This window comes from Trichechus manatus, unplaced genomic scaffold, assembly GCF_000243295.1.
Source record: "Trichechus manatus latirostris isolate Lorelei unplaced genomic scaffold, TriManLat1.0 scaffold00014, whole genome shotgun sequence".
NCBI classification, from domain to species: Eukaryota; Metazoa; Chordata; class Mammalia; order Sirenia; family Trichechidae; genus Trichechus; species Trichechus manatus.
This window is the reverse complement of record NW_004443950.1, coordinates 19,640,324-19,653,723: the sequence shown is the minus strand read 5'-3', so window position 1 is coordinate 19,653,723 and position 13,400 is coordinate 19,640,324. Positions and strand designations below refer to the sequence as shown.

Genomic DNA, 13,400 nt, shown 5'->3' with positions numbered 1-13,400 from the left:
CGCCCGCCAGGCTCCGGGATTGGCCGGCGGGGAGCCCGCGCCCCAGGCCGGGGTCTCAGCTGCGACAGCCTCAGGGTCCTAATCTGGGCGTCGTTGCTGCCTCAACCATGTGAGCGCTGCGATAGCCCAGGGGGCAAGGCAAGACATCGGGGTGCTGCGCTCGGGACCCGCCTTCTCGCCTGGAGGGCAGGTGCCCCGGGGTAGATGAGACGGTCGCGAGTGAAATCCTGGCCCCTCCCCGGAGGACTGCGGACGTCGCGGGGACAGTGACCAGGCCGGACGCCACGTTGGACCCTGGGCCAGACAGTCAAGAAAAATTTCCCTCTGGAAGGGAGGGACACAGAGGCCGAGTCGGGGACGCCGAGGAAGTTTGCTGCGTCACCGAGGCCTTGGCCGGAGAGACTCCGGCCGATTCGCTTGGCGGTCAACCCACTTGCCCCCCTACCCCGCTGCAGCGACGAGGGCTGATCGGCTGGGGATTGGGGACCGCGCAGGGGTCCACCTCGCCAAACCTCAGTTTTCTCAACTGCAAAATGGGCCTGATCACACTCATTTGGGCTTGTATTCTGCCCAGCAGAATGCAGCGCCTGGACTCTGCAGAGCCCCTCAGCTAGCTGGCCTCGCCCCTCCCGGCCGCGGGTCCTGCAGTCACTGCCGCTTCCACCCCGACTCCAGCAAAGGGAAACCTTTGCGCGGTTACTGCAGGCCCTCGCGGTCGGTAGATGCCGCAGGTAGAATAGAACACAATCTGCTTTCAAAGCAAACCAAGTGTTTCTTTCTCTTAAAAAAAGGGGGGAGGAGGAGGGCATTAGCGGTTGTTTGAGACTTAAAATAACACATTGAGCCAACAACTAAAGACCAACAACCAAGAAAATGTAAAAAAAATCCACCTCTTCGGTGCCGACCTAAGCCGTGAGCACCCCTGTAGAGTCCAGAAATACCGCACGAGAAAAGGCGTTTTCCGCAAAGGACTTTTTCTCTAATTCTAAAAAGAACCTGCACAGTTCTAACGACTCAACGCCGCAACAGATGTTTGCGAAATGCCCTGGCGGATGCGAGAACTTTGCTTCGCTCTTGGGGTCAGAGCCAAAACCAACCAAACCGGTTGTGGTCGCGTCGATTCCGACTCATAGCGACCCTATAGGGCAGAGTAGGACTGCCCCATAGCGCTTCCGAGCAGCGCTGGAGGATGCGAACTGCCGGCCTTTTGGTTAGCAGCTGAGCTCTTAACCACTGCACCACCAGGGCTCCGCGTAAGGTTAGACACGAGTTCTAGGGTAGTTACAGCAAACGTCGATCCCCCTATGCTTAATTCATTGCCTTGGAAACGTACCAGCCGGCTGGGAGTTAACAACAGCCATTTTCATTTTAGAGATCCCAGGGGGTGGTGGGTCGGTCTATTATATTTGTAATAATTACAATCAAGTTGTCATCAATGCAACCTCTACTCTGACCAGAAATTGTAGATACTATGTTTAATTCTCATGACCCCTTCTGCAAATAAAAGAATTAAATAATCTCCGTTCTGCAGGTGAGAAGACCAAGTCCAGAGGAATTAAGTGGCCAAGGCGCGCTTGCCATTAGCGGCTGAGCTGGGTTTTAGCTCAGCCCTGCTGACTCCTTATCACCTTCTGATTTTTGCCATCTGCTTCTACCACCTTAAATCTCGAATTGCCTTCACAATTTGTTATATAAGTGTGTGCCACTTGTACTTTTATTGACAATATTTTTCTTTAAAATTACTGGCTTTGTTTAAACAAAGTTTATTTTAAAATGCAACAATGTCTAAGCCTAAATGGAAAACCAGTGATACTTTGCCCTAAGAGGAGATAAATATAAAAATGGATACAGTGAAAACCAAATCTGTTGTTTAACCAGACACAGTTACCTGCCCCAGCCAGCTTCTTTTATTCAAAAGGAAGAGGAGCAAGAAAAGAAAGCAGCATACTATTAAGAACCCCAAGACTATCTCCTGGGCATCTTCAGAGGAAAAGGAGCACCTCCCTGTGTGAGACATCCTCTGGACACGTTGAACCATCTTGAGTGCTGCTGCTTGGGGTGGGGCAGGACCAGCCATCTGTGGACAGTCTTATGGCTCATCTCAGGGGGCCCTGGGCCCCAGAGCTTTGACCCCACTGCGATCAGGAAATGAGAAGCAGCAGGGGAGTAACATCTTACTTCCTATTTGTCAGCCCCATTGGCGGTGTGTGCAACAAGACCCCGCCTGAGCCTCTGTGCTCCTAACAAAAAAGCTAGGGTGGGAATCTCTGACAGAGACAAAAATTAAAATCTCTGCTGACAACTATTTTGCCAAGCCCCATTTTACCATCTGGATGAGGCCAGCTGTTGACCACCCAGAGATCTAGTTCCTCCAAGTAAAATGCACATCTCGCCTCCCAAGACCTGCTCATTGACAAGGGGCACTAACTTCTCTGGGGACACAGCCAGACATACAGTCTTGGGGATCTGATGAAATTTGTCAAATTAAATGCAGAAATTATAAGGTAATCTTTAAGTGAATAAAATTCATTGTAAATTATGGACCTAACTTTGCAAAAAGAAAAAAAACCATAGAAGGAAATTGTGGCCATACAGTTCTGTGGAGGACCACCAACCAGAGAAAGCCAGACCCAGGTGCAGCAGGCTCTGCCACTTGGTCACCTTGGCCTTTTACCCCTTGTGACCTCAGCTTCCTCAACTGTGCAATGCGTTCTTATGAATAGCTGTTGTTTATTGCATGCTTACTACATGCTGGGCACTATGCTAAGCACTCTGAATGTATTCTCTCTGTCACATCCCACAACTATGCAGTGGCTACTTTATCATCCCATTTTACAGATGAGGAAGCTGAGGCTCAGAGGTCACCAGCCTGTTAAGTCCCAGAGCCAGGGCTTTCTGATGCTAAGCTCCTGGCTCTCAAAAATTATGCTACACTAAACTCTTACCTGTGATTTAAAAGAAGAAGTATTTTGGCATATAGGGGAGAAGTGATGATAGGTTACAAATAAATGAATGACAGAGTGGTTAGAATGAAAAACACAGAAATTAGCAAGAGTTGGCAACCATGTGGAGCAACCAGAATTCTCATAGGTTGCTGATGGGAGGGTAAATCAGTACAGACACTTTTGAAAACTGGCATTGTCTACTAAAGTGGAATACATACACACCTTAGGATACAGCAATTCTACATCTAGGTAGATACCCATCAGAAATGCATAGCTCTGTACACCATCAGCTGTGTATGAGAATATTCATAGCTGCACTATTCAAAATAGCCCCTAATAGAAACTACAGTAAAACCTGTGAAAGCTGGAACCCATGTAAGGTGGAAACCTGTCACCAACAGAGCGATAGGAAAGTGGTAAGACTGCATACCATCAAAGGCGGAAAACTTGCGAAACCTGGAAAAACAAGGCAGTCCCACTGAGTTCCTGGCTCTCACAGGTTTCTCCGTACCCAAATGCCCATGGACTGTAGAATGGATAAACAGATTATAGCATAGACATATCATGAAAAACTATACACAGTGAAAATGAACAATTGCTATTATGTGCAACATCATGGGTGAATCTCACAAAAATGTTGTTGAGCCAAAGAAGCCAGAAACGAAATACTATGATTCCATTTTATATAAAGTACTAAACTAGTCCATACTGGGACTACTGATTCTGGGATTGTGGAAATTTTCCTCTTCTTGATCTGCATGCTGTTACATGGGTGTGTTCATTTTGTGAAAATACATTAAACTGTGTGCTTATGATTTGTGCACTCTTCTGTACATATGCTGTACTTCAACTGAAAAAAAAACCACAAAGAGTGACACTGACTCCCAAGCACATAGTCAGAGAGTGTTTCTTTGCATGTCATGAGTGACCGTCATGTGGCCAGCAATGACTGCAGACCAGGAGGGAGAAATGACTCCCTACCCAGATGACTCAGCCCATCTTCCTATCTCTGGTTTCCTGATAAGATCCTAAGATTTGTACATTTGCGTACCTGACTAAGACAGGAAAGGTCTGTGGTGCTTAAGCTGCTATTGCTTTGTATAAAACCTATTGTTTCTAGGTTGTAAAGGACCATGCTCACTGATGAAACACCCAGTAGACACCCAGGAGACAGCTGAGAGCTACTCCTTGAGGAAGCTGCAGTGACTTTGAAAGTTCCTTTGTCTCGTGAGCTTCAGTGTTCAGGAGTCTGAGGGGTTGATGATTACTGTTTTACCAAATGCTCCTGGTTGTCAGGAATCTGATTAGGTGGAACAGTCAATAATGAACTTATTGGGTTTTCCTTGCCCCTTTAGAAGCTATAGGAGCCCTGGTGGCACAGTGGTTAAGAGCTTGGTTGCTAACCAAAAGGTTGGCAGTTTGAATCCACCAGCTGCTCCTTGGAAACCCTATGGGGCAATTCTCCTCTGTCCTATAAGGTATGAGTCAAAATGTGCTCAACAGCAATGGCTTTGGTTTTGGTTTAGAAGCTATAAACTATGAGAAAATAAATTTGGGTTATTTAGAAATGAAACCGTGGACTTTCATGATTTGTCTGGGTATATGGATTCACCCTCAATCTACTTTCAATATGTTTACATTGATAACGACATTTGATGTTCAAAGATGACCCTGTGGTCTTGCAGGACAAAAAGACACAGAGAAAGATTCCTTTCCTTTAGTACATTAAATCTGTGGAGGCAGGAAAACCAAAACCAACACCAAACCCATTTGCCATCAAGTCAATTCCAACTCATAGCAATCCTATAGGACAGAGTAGAACTGCCCCACAGGGTTTCCAAGGAGCAACTGGTGGATTCGAACTGCTGATCTTTTGGTTAGCTGCCAAGCTCTTGGTAGGCAGGAAAAGGGGTAATAAATACAAAAACCTTTAAAATGAAAACTAAGCCACTGACATAAAAATGTTTGGGAAATAATGAACCGTGGATGAGATTAAAAACAAAAATTCAAACAATATAATCATGTATTCCTCCAACCATGATTTCCTTCTTTCAGAGGCAACCACTGTTACTGGTTTCTTGGGGAGTTTACTGGAGATCTATTGTGCATTTTACAGTATATCTGCAGATACATTGCCCTTTTCCACAATTCAACTACTTAATTTTTCTTTTAAAACAAATGGCAGGATCCTGTGTACTCTGCCTCATCTCTGTTTTTGTCATTTAACAACATTTGTTGGAGATAGTTCCTCATCAGCATTTCCCATCATAGAGATTGTTCTGGTTACCTATTGTTGTGTAATAAATTACCCCAAATCCTAATGGTTTAAAAGAAGAGCGATCATTTTATTATTCTCTCTCATAGTTCGACGAGGTGGCTGAATTCAGCTAGGAAGTTACTGCTTGGAGTGTCTCATGCAGCTTCAGTATGGCGCTTGCTAGGAATCATTCCGAAGTCTTTCTCATTCACGTATCTGGTGGTCGACACTGGCTGTTGGCTGGAACCTCAGCTGGATAGTGGGCTGGGATACAAGGCCTTTCCATGTGGCTCACGCTCCCACACAGCATGAGGCTGGATTCCAAGAGGGAGCTTCCCAAGAAACAGGAAGTTGAAGTTGCCAGTTTCTTAAAGCTTGGGCCAGGAAAATGCTACATTGTCACTTCCACTGTATTTTTTTTGGTCAAGCAGTCACAGAGTCCAGATTCAAAAGGAGGGGACAATGACTTCCCTTCTCCTTGGGAGACTTGTCAAGCAATCTTGGGGCCATGTTTTAAAACCACCACAGATGTATCATGGCTTATTTACCTAGTCATTCACTCTTCCAAAAACGACAACTGTGTGTTAAGCAGTGTTCTAACCTCTGAGGATACAGCAAAGGAAAAAAAAAAAAAACCTGGCCAAAATCTATGCCCTAAGGGAGTTTATATCCTAGTGAAGAGACAGACAATAAACATAATAAATAAGTAAAACAAATTATATAGTATGTTAGAAGGTGAGAAGTACTGTGGAAAAATGGTATAGGGAGTGCAGAGGATAGGGATTGTTTAACAGGGTCAAAGGAGGCTTCACTGAGGTGGTGACATTTGAGCAGAGATCTGAAGTTGTGAGGGAATGAGTCCTGTGCTATCTGGGGCAAGAGCATTCCAAGCAGAGGGAACAAGGAGTACAAAGCCCAGGAGGCAGGATTGCATTTGCAATGCTCAAGGAACAGCCCCACTCCCAGAGATTTCTGAAGCCTGGGGGTGGGGTGGGATGGGGAGATTGGAATCTGCTTTTAACAACATCCCAGGTGATTCTGATTCAAGTGTCCTCCTGACTCTTATTTTGAAAACTTGGGCTTTAGGGTCAAGTTTTTACCTCAGCCTCATCCCTTATTAGCTGATGTGTACAAAACCTAAATGCGAAGCGAAACACCAAAAATTAGCGTAACAGAACGTATTTATTGTGAGTTGATATGATTCGAATTGGGTAGTGTCAACTCGAAGGTATCCTCCAAAGAGGGGATGGTGAAAGGAGGTATAGAGGGGGGTCAGGGCAGGGTAGTCTCCTGAGGGTCTTTGTAAATTCCTTTCATGTTGCTTTCTCTAAGTGAAGGGCTCAGGGTCAGGCATTTGTAAAAACAGAGTAATTAAGGACACGCCATATATCCTAAAACACAGCTTCCAGTCAGACCCTGAAGTTCCTGTTCCTCAAAACTGGCCGCACACAGGTGTTGTTGTTGTTGTTAGATGCCGTCAAGTAGGTTCCGACTCACAGTGACCCCTGTGTACAACAGAACAAAACACTGCCTGGTTCTGTGCCTCCTCACAATTGTTGCTATGTTTGAGCCCATTTTTGCAGCCACTGTGTCAATCCATCTCCTCGAGTTTTCCTCTTTTTTGCTGACCCTCTACCTTACCAAGCATGATGTCCTTCTCCAGACACTGGTCCCTCTTGATAACATGTCCAAAGTACATGAGAAGAAGTCTTGCCATCCTTGCTTCCAAGGAGCATTCTGGCTGTATTTCTTCCAAGGCATATTTGTTTGTTCTTCTGGCAGTCCATAGTATATTCAACATTCTTCACCAATACCATAATTCAAAGGCATCAATTCTTCTTTGGTCTTCCTTATTCATCGTCCAGCTTTCACATGCATATAAAGCGACTGAAAATACCATGGCTTAGGTCAAGCGCACCTCAGTCCTCAAAGTGACATCTTTGCTTTTCAACACTTTAAAAAGAGGTCTTTTGCAGCAGATCTGCCCAGTGCAATACCTCGTTTGACCTCTTGACTGCTGCTTCCATGGGCGTTGATTGTGGATCCAAGTAAAATGAAATTATATACATATACACACGCAAATACACGTGTATACGTATTATCCCATCCCTCTCCGGTTTTAACAACACGTAATTCTGTAATCTTTTATTCCCTCCCACGTCCACCGACACGTGAAACAACAGAAGGGCAGGCGGGCATATCTGGGCGCACAGGGACTTTCCTGGTCGGTGGCTGGTGGTAGGGAAGGGGGCAGCTGGCAGCTACCAGGGGAAGGAGGTTAGGGGCTGGGGGGCGGTGGGCAGGTAACAGGTGTCACATTACATAAGACCAGCCCCACGGCCAAAGGGCTGGCGGATTCCCAGCCTCTTCCAAGTGCCTCCTCCTGACCCCCACAGCGCGGGGCTAGGAGACGTCTTGAACTCCTGCCCGGCTTCACCTAAGAACCCCCAGTACTGATCCAAGGGGTGAGGCTGCAACCGGCTAGGTCGGCCCTTTCCGAGGCCTGCGGGCCTTAACCCTAGAGCGCCGGTTTCGTTCGCGAAGGAGAAAGCTTCTGGCCCGTCAAAGCCGCCGTAGGGAGTGGGCGGGGCCCGGAAGGGAGCAAGATGGCGGCGCCGGACAGTGACAGCGATGAGGATCTGGTCAGCTACGGTACCGGCCTGGAGCCGCTGGAAGAAGGTGCAGGCCGAACTGGGCGGTGGGGCCTGTGGAAAACAGACAAGGGGTCCAGGATTCGGGACAAGAACGCACAATCCTGGGCTCGGCCTCGGCTGGCTCTGGGGAAAGGGCTCGCTCGCTATATACGCTGGGAACACTGCGACGAGGGAGGTGGGGGCGGCGCTCTCGGGGCGCTCTCGTTCTGGGGCGACAGATGAGAGACCCAGAGGGATGGGAGATGTAAAAATGATGAAACAGGCACATGTGAGAGCGGGGGTGGTGGTGGTCAGACGATATCTTTCCCAAGAGAGGACGTTTCAGCCCGACTTGAAACAGAGAAAGGAGCCAATCTTGGAAAAATCTGGAGGAAGAACATTCCAGGGAGAGGTAACAGCAAGTGCAAAGGCTCTGACGTGGGGCCCTGAATTTGACAAATTGAGGGATAGGCAGGACTAGTGTGGGTGGGGCAGAGGACACCGGGGGGAAATGGTAGGCACTAGATGTCAAAGGGGCAGGCCGGGGCGGGATCTTATTTGATATGGTAAGGAGTTTGGATTTTGTATTAAGTATGTCGAAGAGTCATTGGGAAGTATTAAACAAGGAAGGGATGTATATTTTAAAGATTGTTCTGTCCTCCGATATTGAGAATAGGCGGGTTGGGAGTGGGCAAGAGTGAAGAAAGACTTGTTTATGAAACTATCGCAGTTAAAAAGAGGTCTGGAGATACTGGTTTGGACTGGACAGTCAGTTGGCAGTGGTGGTAAGCAGTTAAGGTACACTCTGAAGGGAGAGCTGCTGGGACTTGCTGGTGGATTGAATGTGGGGGTGAGGGCAAGACTACTCAAGGAATCTCTCCCGTGTTTCTGGTCTGATCGGCTTAATGACTTGATTCACTCAGCAGAGTACATACTGACTGTCCAATAAGGGCTAACAGCGATGTTGGAGCCTGTGGGAAAGACAGAAGAAGCATGGTGGAGTCCTTGGGCTAGAAGTTACTTGCAGACCTCCTATTGGTGGGGTCTTCTATCCTCTCTTCTGTTGGTTATTTCCTCTGACCACATCCTGCCATGTTGGCTGTGCTTCTGGAACATCTCCACTGATGCCCCTTTTATTCCCTGCAAACAGTTCTGATCATTAGAAACTTCTGCAGATAAACTGACCCTACTTTTACCCGCTGCTAACTAAAGGTGGAGAGAAGCTAGCCTTTTGATTGCTTTTTTTTAAAAAAATTGTTTTATTGTGATAATATATATAATAAAACATCTGCCAGTTCAACAATTTTTACATGTACCATTCAGTGGCATTGATGACATTCATCATGCTGTGCAACCATGACCACTGTCTGCTTCTAGATTATTTCACCACCATTAACAGAAACTCAGTGCCCCCTAAGCTAAGACTCCTTTTTCCCCCCTTTCTCCCACCCCTGATAAGCACTAATAAACTTTGATCACTATACATTTGCCTATTTCATGTAAGTGGGATCGTACAATATTTGTCCTTGTGTGACTGATTAAGTTCATTCAACATAATGTTTTCAAGATTTATCCATGTTGTAGCATGTATCAGGACTTCATTTCTCCTTTGGCTGAGTAGTATTCCATCATATGTATGTACCACATGTTGTTTATTCTTTCGTCGGTTGATGGACATTTAGGTTGTTTCCATCATTTGGCTCTTGTGAACAATACCATGTTCCTGCTTTCAGTTCTTTTGGGTATATACCTAGGATTGGAATTGCTGGGTCACATGGTAGTTCTTTGTTTTTTGAGGAACTCCAAACTGTTTTCCACAGCAGCTGTACCATTTTGCATTCCTACCAGCAATGAATGAGGGTTCCAGGTTTTCCACAGCCTCACCAACACCTGTTATTTTCCATTTTTTTTTGATCATAGCCATTCTAATGGGGGGTAAAGTGGTATCTCATTGTGGTTGTGGTATGTATCTCCTTGATGGCAGTGGGTTTTTTGGTAATGACTAATGGGGGGGAACTTCTCTGGGTAGTGCAAATGGTTAAGCACTCAACTACTAGCTGGAGGGTTGGCAGTTTGAACCTACCCAGACAGAGGCTGTTTGGAGGACAGGCCTGGCAAAATGCTTCCGAAAGGTCACAGCTTTGAAAATCCTATGAAACAGTTCTACTCTGCACACGTGGGGTCACCACGAGTCGGAAGCACCTTGACAGCGACTAACAAGGACGACTGATGACGCTGAGCATTTTTCCATGTGCTTGTGGCCATTTGTACTTCCTCTCTGGTGAAACGTCTGTTCAATTCCTTTGCCCGTTTTTTTGATTGGGTTGGTTATCTTTTTGTTCTTCAATTGTAGGAATTCTTTATATATTCTCTCTCTCTATATGTATATATATGTAGTACTTTAGATGAAGGTTTACAGAACAAATAAATAGTTTCTCGTTAAACAGTCAGTACACATATTGTTTTATGACATTGGTTAACAACCCCACGACATGTCAACACTCTCCCTTCTTGACCTTGGATGACCTTTCTTTTCTTTGGTGAAAATATACATGGCCAAAGTTACACCATTTGAAAAGTTTCTACATGTACAATTCAGTGACATCGATTACATTCTTCCAGTAGTGCTGCTATTCTCACTATCCTTTTCCAGATTATTCCATCACCATTATCTTCAACTCACTGCCCCCTAGGCTTCCCATCAAACCTTTTGAGTTGCTGTTGTCAGTTTGACCTCACCTAGATAATTCATTTTTCGTTTTGTACCTTAGATGAAGGTTTGTAGAGCAAATAGTTTCTCATTAAACAGTTAGTACACATATTGCCCTATGACAATGGTTAACAACCCCACGACATGTCAACACTCCCTTCTCAACCTTGGGTTCCCTATCACCAGCTTTCTTGTCCCCTCCTGCCGGCTAGTCCTTGTCTCTGGACTGCTGTGCCTCATTAGTCCCGTTTTGTTTTATAAGGCTGTTCTTTATATATTCTTATCAGATAATATGGTTCTCAAAAATTTTCTCCCAATCTGTAGGTTGTCTTTTTGCTTTGTTGATAAAGGCCTTTGATGCAGATTCTGGTTGTTTTTTGTGTGTTTGAAGACTGCACTTGGATTTCCTTGAAGACGTCTCTGTCCAATAGTCAGTATCCCCAGTTCCATAAGAAACTCAGTTTAAAGTCCTCTCACCCTCCTGAAGATACCCTAATTTGTCAGAGCCGTTCTCCAAAGGGACCAGAGCAGGACATCGCTGTTACATCCCTCATTTGGACTGTATTTCTTTAATACAGCCCAAGATTATATTAGCTTTATTGGCAAGCACATTACCCTACGATCTCAGAGTTTGTTGATAAAGATCCTTTACTTGAGGAGTTTCAAATCTAGTTGAGAACAAAAGTACAAGTTTACAAGTGCTAAAGTATGTGACGTGGACGGGAAATGACCTCACAGGCTAACGGGAGAAGGAAGGATGGGGTTACTTGAAAACCGGTTAGACTTTAGCTATGCAGGGGGAAGACAGAGTGCGACATGCACGGGTGAGGTTATTACAGCAGTGTTAGACAGTGGTTCGTATGCTTTCTACTTTGCTGGTCTCACAGTTGTTCCCTCACAAAGTGATTGTTGTAAGTCATCCAACTATTTGACCTGTGTTTTTATAACTTTTCCTCTTTTCACAAACTCTGAAATGAAGCCTAACGGCCTAACCATATTTTGAAGTGGAAGGAAGGGACGTTTGATTTGTAATTCTTTTTTTGGCCTATAAAAATCCTTTCACGTCTCAGTTTTTGAGAATTAATTTATTGTTTTCTAAGCACTTTGAAGTTTAAATGCACTCTGACTGCATTTTACAATATAACATGCTAGACCAATAAGCACTTTTACTGCCTGCTTTGAAGTTTTAGTGACAGGCTAGACAAACGTTGGTGGAGGAGGGACTCCACACCTTAATTAATGTTGCTGACCCTGACAGAAAGCTTTATTGGTTAAGAATTAACCAAGGAAATGGTGCAGCTGCTGTGGAAAACAATTTGGCAGTTCCTCAAAACATTAAACATAGAACTACCATATGACCCAGCAATCCCAATCCTAGGTCTATATGTACCCCAAAGAATTGAAAGCAGAACACAAACGGAAACTTGTGCATGAATGTTCATTGCAGCACCATTCACAGTAGCCAAAAGATGGAAACAACCTAAATGTCCATCAACAGATGATGGATACACAGAATGTGGTACATACATACAACGGGCTATTACTCAGCCGTCAAGAGAGATGAAGTCCTGAGACATGCTGCAGCATAGACGGACCTGGAAAACGTTACGCCGACTGATATTTCGCTCAGTCACGAAAGGACAAATGTACGAGCCCACTTATATGAAACAAGCAAATGTGTAGAAACCAAAGTTTATTCGCGGTTACCAGGGGTTTCCAAAGGGGTAGTCATTGTTTAGGGGGCACTGAGCTTCTGTTACAAGGAGCCCTGGTGGCACAGTGTTAAGCACTTGGCTGCTAACCGAAAGGTCAGTTAGGGTTAGGGAGTCACTGTGAGTTGGAATCTCCTAGTCACCTGACAGGACAGAGTAGAACTGCCCCGTAGGGTTTCCAAGGCTATAATCTTTGTGGAAGTAGATTGCCACATCTTTCTCCCACGGAGCAGCTGATGGATTTGGACCGCCAGCCTTTCAGTTATCAGCCGAGTAGTTTAACCACTGTGCCACCAGGGCTCATAGTGTTACTTTGAGAAGTTGGAATCAACTTGACTGCACCTGGTTTTTTTTTTTTTTGGTTTGAGTTTCTGTTAATGGTGGTGGAATGATTTAGAAAACGATAGTGGTGATGGTTGTACCATGTGACGAACATAATCAATATCACTGAGTAGTGTATTTGGAGCCCTGGTGGCGCAGTGGTCAATACCTACAGCTGCTCACCAAAAGGTCAGCAGTTCGAATCCACCAGCTGATCCTTGGAAGCTCTACAGGGCAGTTCTCTGTCCTAGAGGGTCACTATGAGTTGGAATCGACTCTATGGCAGCAGGGTTTGGTTTTGTTTTTGAGTACTACATTTAAATATTGTTAGATTGGCAAATGTTTTGTTACATATATTTTATCACAATTTAGAAAAATGATAATTAAATCATAAATCATAGTAATAATGAAAAACAGTAAAAAAAGAAAAAAAAGAGAAAGAAAAAGGAAATGACCAAGGAGCCTAGAGGCAGTGGCTGAACTTTTCTGACCTGGAAGGCCTTCTGACCTGGAAGGAAGGGGCTTCCTCTTTCCTTAGAGACTTTTACTTGTCTCGGGAAGACTCCCTATCTCCAGCTCATTCTGTACTCAGATTAATGTTAGGGCTTCTTTCCTTCTCCTTAAAGCTCTTAGTCTCCACTTAAATCTGGCAGTGGTGTCCACCACCCGCAGGACATACCAGTGGCCCTGCAGCACCATGTTCAAGGCCTCTGCACCTCTGCTTCTGTCTTCCACTCCTTCCCTGTCTTCCAGTCTGACTAGACTACTTGGTCAGTATACCTGATGTTACCCCTTGATTCCTTCTTCTGTTTGCTCCTGGAA

At 45.2% G+C, this 13,400-nt stretch overlaps 1 protein-coding gene across 1 annotated transcript in view; it reads left to right on the top strand.

The window, feature by feature from the left end:
• Positions 1 to 7,786: 7,786 nt before the first annotated feature.
• Positions 7,787 to 13,400, top strand: part of GPATCH1 (G-patch domain containing 1) — a 42,370-nt gene continuing 36,756 nt past the window's right edge. The window contains exon 1 of the mRNA XM_004371613.1: positions 7,787 to 7,881. Coding sequence (XP_004371670.1) covers positions 7,809 to 7,881 — 73 coding nt within the window. The 5' untranslated portion in view covers positions 7,787 to 7,808. The remainder of the gene's footprint in view (positions 7,882 to 13,400) is intronic.